This window comes from Tupaia chinensis, unplaced genomic scaffold, assembly GCF_000334495.1.
Source record: "Tupaia chinensis unplaced genomic scaffold, TupChi_1.0 Scaffold144472_1, whole genome shotgun sequence".
Lineage (NCBI taxonomy): Eukaryota > Metazoa > Chordata > Mammalia > Scandentia > Tupaiidae > Tupaia > Tupaia belangeri.
The window spans coordinates 498,883-506,157 of record NW_006204331.1 but is presented as its reverse complement, the minus strand read 5'-3'; the positions used below and the strand labels follow the sequence as shown (position 1 = coordinate 506,157).

Here is a 7,275-nt window from a genome sequence, read left to right as displayed (position 1 = left end):
CACGCCCCTGCGGTGAGCTTGGCTTCGAGGGTCCTGGCCCGCCCCCATGGCGCCTCTCACTGCCAGGCCTGGGTCCCCTCCGTGCAGGCATGGGCAGCCGCTTTGGGGCACCTCGCGGTCAGCGTGGGTGTGGCTGCAGGACCAAGGGCAGTGACGTGTGTCTGTCTGCAGGTGAAGGAGGACTGGAAGTACGTGGCCATGGTTATCGACCGCATCTTCCTCTGGCTGTTCGTCCTCGTCTGCCTGCTGGGCACCGTGGGCCTCTTCCTGCCCCCCTGGCTGGCCGGTATGATCTAGGGAAGCTGCGACTGCTGCGTCCGGCCGCCTGGCTCTGCGGGGCCAAGCATCTGCCAAGTCGCCCCGCCTTCGTACCTGCCCTAAGACGACGTGGGAAGGATACGCAGCCCCCGGGGAGCCGCCAGTCGGCGTGCCGCCCCCGGCAGGCTGAGGCCCCAGAGGCGGAGGCTTGCGGGAGGGGCCCGCGAATGCCCGCTCCTCTGTAGGGCCATCTCGGGCCAAGCCCTATTAAAGTTTCTCGGAGCACGGTGCGTGTCTCCTCTTGACCTGCAGACACCGCCCGCCGCGTCACAGACGTCCTAGCAGCTGTCCCCAGGGGAGCCCTGAGGCTTTGGCCACTTTCAGCCCCAAGTGCCCCTCATCCCTGTGGGACCCAGCATGCCCAAACACCTGGGCCTGGCTACCTCTGCTCCGCCATCTGACCCCATAACCCGTGCCAGAGCATTTGAGTGGGCCTCACAGGACCTGGGTCCAACTGGTGCCTGAGGTGGTGGAAACCTGTTCTGTGGGCCGGCTGGTAACATGGGGGTTACAGTGCTGGACCCCATATGGCCAGCTGCGCAGTTTGAGTCCTGGACCCAGAGCTTGAAAAACATGCTGGGACCGGGTGCATGCTTGCATGTCCGAAATTCCCAGGAGGGGCGGGGACTGGCATGGCCGTCCCCCAGGAGGTGCTCTCTCTCTCTCTGGGGAACACATGTGCCCTATAGCAGACCGCAAGGGGAAAGAGGAACCTATTAGGTGGTTGGAGAAGCCATGGCGTCGTTTCCCGTATTTTCCTATGCAGAAATGCGTCATGGTTTTCCATAGCCCGGCATTTTAGACTGAAGGCTGTGAGGCTCAGGGCTTGTAGACACGACTGCCCGCTGGGGCTTGATTGCAGGTCCTGCAGGGGAGGGGACCCCAGGGCCCCAGCAGGTGGGTACCTCTGGGCTTCCGGGCTGGCCGAGGGCCCTTGAACTCTGCCTCCCTGCCCAGAGGTGGAGACCCGGCCCTGGGGCTCAGCGTCAAACCGCTCAGAGATAGACCCAGTGTCTCCTAGGGGCAGGACGAGGTGGCCTGAGAGAACTGAGTGGAGACGCACCTACAGTGGGGGCATCACGGGGCCTATGCACCCTCACCCCTCCTAGGGGCACCTGCGAAAGGGGGTCCTGAGTGCAGAGCTCAGAAGTGGGACACAGAGGGAACCAGCAGTTAACGTAATGGCTATGTCGCTGGACTCCCACATAGTCGACCATGGTTCGCGTCCCAGACCCAGTGGCTTAAAACTCACGCTGGGCGCATGTGAGTACGTGCCCAAGATCCCGAGAGGAGAATGGAGGAGAAGGGATTGCGGCGTGACCATCCCCCCGGGGGGTGATTTCTCGCTTTCTGTCTCTAATGTCTCTCTCCGTCTGGTGAGCGCACACACCCTATAGCGAAAATCTCTCTCTCTCAAAAAAAAAAAAAAAGTGGAACACAGATGGGACCAGCAGTTAGCCTAATGGCTATGTTGCTGAACTCCCATGTAGCTGACCATGGTTCAAGTCCCGGGTGCATGTGGGTGCGTGCCCAAGATCCCGAGAGAATGGAGGAGAAGGGATTGCAGCATGGCCATCCCCCCAGGGGGTGACTTCTCGCTTTCTGTCTCTCTCTCTGTCTTTCTGGTGAGCGCACACATCCTATAGTAAAAACCTCTCAAGAAAAAAAAAAGTGGGACACAGAGACTCAAGTGTCCCCGTGTTCCTGGTACCCCCAGGGTGTTTGGAACCCCTTTTGCTGAGGTCTGACCTGTACCGGTTCCCGGGGCTGCCTGGCATGAGCTCCCTGCCAGAGCTCGCAGGGTGCTGGGGGAGCCCACGCCCAGGAGCGCAGCCCGGGCTGTGAGCCTGGGCAGAGACAGCCAGCCTCGGGGCAGCTGGGAGGTTGAGATGGAGGTGTCCCGCCACGGCTCAGGTTGGAGGGTGGCTGCCCCTTCTGGCTCTCACGCTTGACTGGGATAAAGACTCCTTCCCCATCCGTGGTTTTAGTTTTTAGGCTCAAAAAGCAAACAAAAAAGTAGTGATCCCGGGACCAGCAGTTAGTGTAATGGCTATGTCGCTGGAGTCCCACATAGTCGGCCATGGTTCGAGTCCCGGACCCGGTGGCTTAAACTCACACCAGGCATGTGTGCATGTGTGCCCAAGATCCCGAGAGGAGAATGGAGGAGAAGGGATTGCGGCGTGTCCATCCTCCCTGGGGGGTGATTTCTCGCTTTCTGTCTCTCTGTCTGGCGAGTGCATGCGTCCTATGGCAAAAAAACTCTCCAAAATAATAATAATAATAATAATAATAATAATAATAATAATAATAGAGATCCCCTCCAAAAAAACAAAGTGCACTCTCCCACCTCACCAGCCCAACGGGACAGCTCTGTGTCAGATCTGCTACCTGCTAGTGGTCCTGCCTCGAGGTAGAAATCAGCGCTCCAGGTCAGTGTTTCTGGAAGTGGGAAGCCCCCAGCCCATCCTGCACCTCCTTCCGGGCAGCAGCCAGAGAGGGGCTTCGCAGCCCCCATGCGCGAGTGGCAGGACCCCGCTCTCAGGGCTCCCTTCCTGCCCTGCCACATCCCGATGCGTCCACACCGCTGCGTCTGAGTAAAGCGGGCTGTGGTTTGTTCAGCCGTCGCCCGCACAGGCTCTGCTTCAGCGTGGGGGCCGTGTGGAGGGCTCGTGCTCCTCCCTGGCAGGCACGGGTCTCATCTCTCTGGCTTGGTGTCTGTACACCTGGGGGCCTTTTAGGCCTGAGGCTGCCCTCCTGGGCTGGCTGATTCCTGGTGGACCTGCCTCTGCTGGGTAGGTGGCAGACCGGGGCTGGGCCAGATCCCCCTCCCCCGCTGCCCCGCCAGCCCTTCCAGCAAATCCCGAGGAGGGTGCGCGCGGCAGGCCTCCGGGCTCCGCAGGCCGTGGCGTGGGAGCACTTGCCCTCAGCACTTCGGAGTCTGTCCGCCTCCTCCTCCTGGCAGCCTGGTGCTTCTCAGCCAGACTGCGGGCTTTCCCCTGGAAATGTCTCTGGAAGAATTTCGCACTTCCTCCCCTCGGCAGGAATGAACGTCTCAGAGGAACAAGCCACAGGGCACATGGGACGCCATCCTGGTTGGCACCTGAGCCCCTTAGGTCGGAGACCTGAAATCTCCCCCCAGCTTGCACGCCCCTCTGTGAGGCCGCCGCCTGGACCCCCCAGAGCAACGACACTCCATGTCATCCCCCTCACCCTTCCCTGAAGGGTAGATCTTGACCTGATGCTCTCAGCTTTGCCCACTTTTTACCGCCTTTACTGATTTTTCTTCGAGGCTTTTGCTGTAGGGTGCATGGATGCACAGGATGGGGCGGAAGAGTGAGAAAGCACCCCCCGGGGGGATGGCCACGCCACAATCCCCTCTCCATTCTCTTGAGATCTGGGGCATTCACGCGTACATGACTGCCATGGTTTTCAAGCCACCAGGTCCAGGACTCGAACCATGCACACAGCAATGTGGGATCCGGTGCCTTGACCACCACACCACCTGCTGGCTCTACCTTACTTTTTAAAGTGTACGTGTTTTATTTTGATAGTGTGAGCACACACCAGAGGGAACTTCCCCGGTCTGCGGCTGGGCGGGGTCCTGCCAGGAGGTACAGGTGGAGCGTCACAGTTCCCTGGTCCCAGCACCCGTTGGCTCAACCCCAGTGGGAAGGCCGCCGCTGCCGGTTGAGATGCGTGAGCTGGCTGTCCCGGCCATTCTCCGCGCATCTTGGGCCGACCTGGGCGTCTGAACCCTGGGGCCACCCGTGGTGCCGCCAGGCTGACTTTCCGGGAAGGAGAGCCCAGAGGCTGGTGCCTCAAGGCCGCTCAGAGCTGGGGGTGGCTGTGGCCTCCAAGCCTCCCTCTGCTTCCACCTTTAGGCTCTCCCTGGGGCTCCACGGGCCTCTCCGGGATGCTCGGTCTTGGTGCCCACGTGCAGGTCATGGCGGCAGCATGGGGGGTGCCCTGCAGGTAAGCAACACGGGCAGGTTTGAGAGATGCTGTGGACAGCTGGGCGCAAGCTCAGGACACAGTGGCCCAGCCCGCCTGGTGCCGGAGATGAGGACCCAGCCTCCTGCGTCCCCGCCATGCCCAGCTGGCCGTGGGCAGAGCAGAACCCTAGTCACTCCGGCCAGGGCCTAGGCTTGGACTCCGACTCCGTCCTCGGCCAGCTTCCCTCCCAGCCCCAGCGGCTTGCCCCTGCCCGTCTGTGCTCTTAGCTGTCCCGCGTTGCCCGCCGCGCTCCACTCCTGCCTGTCGGCTCAGCGCAGGTGCCAGCACCACTCCAGGCCCACACTCCAGGCCCACGCTCCAGGCTCACGCTCCATGGGACCCAGCGCCCAGACCCTCGTCCCCTATGTGCTCCCAAACAAGCCCCTCAGGTGGGTGCACAGGGGCCCTGCCTGTGCATCTGAGGGAGGGCAGAGGTCAGAGGGCACCAGAGTCCTGCCCTCACCAAAGCACCTGGGGCCCACCTCCTGGAGTCCCAGGGCCATACCACAGGCCCCGGCTCCCCTGGGCCAGGTGTCTGAGTTCCAGCCTCGGCATCTGGTCCGTCAGGCCTCCCGGCCAGCACGGGGCTTGGTGCAGTGACCCCCTGCGGTCAGCCCCCGGCCCTGGACAGCACGACCCTCTGCCCCCTCGTGGTGCCGGGACTCACTGCAGACAGGGGCAGTCACCTCTGTGTGCCCCCATGGCTGCCCCCCTCTGTGCAGGGGCAGGTGCAGAGACTCACTGGCTCCCTCTGTGGGTCCTAAACTGGCTCCCCTGAGGTCCACGCTCACCTGGTGGGAAGAAGGCATGGGGGCGGGCATGGAAACCCCAGGCCACGGTCAACAGGCCAGCCCACGTGCGGTTGCAGGGAGTGCTGGCTGGGGGGTGTCCTGAGAGCACCGTCTTCCTGTCCACGCCCCGGGCACCGCAGGGTGTCTGTGATGACCCCCCTCTGCTGGGCTGCCACTGGCCCAACTCCATGTGGGGGTGCCCATGGCATGAGCAGAGGCTCTGGGCCCCCGGCTCCCCAGGGCTGGCATTCGTGGGGAACAGGGCGGGGTTCAGCCGCCTGCTGACAAAGCCCGGGCGGGCGCAGAGCTGCCTTGGGGCTGCCCTGCCCCAGGACGACAGGCAGTGTCCCATCCCCCTGCCCTGCCCACTTTGGCTTCACTGGCTCAGGAAGACCCCACCCCGTGCCAGCAGGGTGGGCGCTCCTGTCAGGGACGCGCAGAGCAAGGCCCGTCCGGAGCCGCACCTGTGTGCTCAGGGCGCCGGCCGCTGCGTCTCCGCTCTCCAGGGACGAGGGCCTCCCTGTGCCTGCCGGGGGACCCCAGGGGCCTGCCTGGCTCCACCTTCTCTGAGATGGGCAGCGGGGGCCTGGTGTTCTCGCAGAGGAAGGAGTCGAACTTCAACACGTGAGCTGAGGACAGAAGGGCGTTGGCAGCGGTGGCACCAGAGGCTGCGCACACGCGGGCTGTGGGGTGGGTGCTCACCGAGGGCCGACTCGCAGGCCCGGCTCACGAGGTGGCAGATGGCGGCTAGGGACTGCGGCTCGCCCTGGAAGGGAGTCGGGCGTGGCTCTGGGGCCAGAGCGGCCGGGGCCATCCGGGACCTCTGTGATCGCCAGAGCTGAGCCCGAGCCCCCGACCAGGCGGCACGTACCTTCTCTCCTCGTTCTCCTTTAGGCCCTGGCAGTCCCTGACGCGGAGGAGAAAGGCGGGTCGGTGGGGAGACAGCACGGGCCTGGGGCCTCCCCTGACCGAGGCAGCCCGGGGTCCCGTCCACAGGCCTTGCTTGCACCCCGGAGCCAGCTCATGCTCACCCCGTCTTCCTCCATCGCCCCAGCCCCCCAGAAACCTGGAGCCCGAAGACCACAGGGCCATGGACACCCCTGCCTGGCTCGTAGGCTCGGGCCGTCTCTCAGGGTTGGGTCCCCGGGAGCTGCCCCTTCTCAGGCCTGTCCCTGGTCCCATGGCCTGTGGAGCCTGCAGCCCCGGCCTCCCCCTGCTGCAGGTCCACCCTGTGGGGCAGTCAGACCCTCCCCTGACCTGTGGAAGGTGGGGAAGGACTTACCGTCGGCCCCACCATGCCTGAAGGTCCTCGCTCCCCACTGGCTCCCCTGGCCCCTGCCACGCCCTGGAACCCCTGCAGAGATGCAGAAGTCAGGTCCCCTCGAGCCCTGTGGGCCCATGGCGGCAAAGGCCCCTTAGCTTGTCCCCAGCCTCCCCCAGGGGCTACTCAGCAGGACTTTCCCTGCCCCCACCAGGTCAGACCCTGCCCTCAACAGTGCCTGGGCAGACCCGCGCCCCTGTACTCCACACCACAATGACCCCTTGCTGTGTTCTGTTGTTCCGTGTCATAAGCGAGGCCCTCCCAGGGTGGCCCTTGTGGGAGGGGACACTTGGTCTGCCCAGCTGAGGCCAACACCAGGCGACCTAGGTCACAGCTGTGGGGGTGAGAGGGCTCGGGGAGGCAGTGGCACCTACCCTGGGGCCAGGGGGTCCGGGCAGGCCAGCAGTGCCCTCCAGTCCTCTCGTTCCCTGACAGGCAAAGGATGGGCTGACTGGGGGGTCCTGCCACATGCACCCCTCCCGTGCTGACTGGCCCCACCTCACTGAGGGCAGAAGGGGCTGAGCCGCCCCACCCTGCCAGCCCCAGGAAGCACCTTCGGTCCCTGGAGGCCCACTCTCCCAGGTGGCCGGGGTGGCCCTGGAGGAGAGAGCAGAGGTGGTTATTGAGACAGGGCCAGGCCACGCCCGAGGGGGGAGGCCCGGCCCGGCCCTGGCCAGCCCTGCCCTGCCAGCTACCTGCAAGCCTGGGGGCCCACGGTCTCCCTTCTCTCCTTTGATGCCCGATGGGCCCTGGAGAGGGAGAGGGGCTCAGCAGCAAGGAGGGACGGGGGGGGGGCAGGGACAGGTGTACCTACCACTGGGCCCTGGACCGTGTGGCCCTGCATCCCCGGGG

The 7,275-nt window shown here is 64.4% G+C and overlaps 1 protein-coding gene across 1 annotated transcript in view; it reads right to left on the bottom strand.

Moving 5' to 3' along the window:
* Window positions 1–3,860: 3,860 nt before the first annotated feature.
* Window positions 3,861–7,275, bottom strand: part of COL20A1 (collagen type XX alpha 1 chain) — a 27,129-nt gene continuing 23,714 nt past the window's right edge. Inside the window, 9 exon segments of the mRNA XM_014583653.2 lie at window positions 3,861–4,284; window positions 5,567–5,731; window positions 5,805–5,868; window positions 5,974–6,009; window positions 6,385–6,456; window positions 6,798–6,851; window positions 6,977–7,005; window positions 7,008–7,020; window positions 7,119–7,172. Of these exon segments, the coding sequence (XP_014439139.2) occupies window positions 4,196–4,284; window positions 5,567–5,731; window positions 5,805–5,868; window positions 5,974–6,009; window positions 6,385–6,456; window positions 6,798–6,851; window positions 6,977–7,005; window positions 7,008–7,020; window positions 7,119–7,172 (576 nt within the window). The 3' untranslated portion in view covers window positions 3,861–4,195.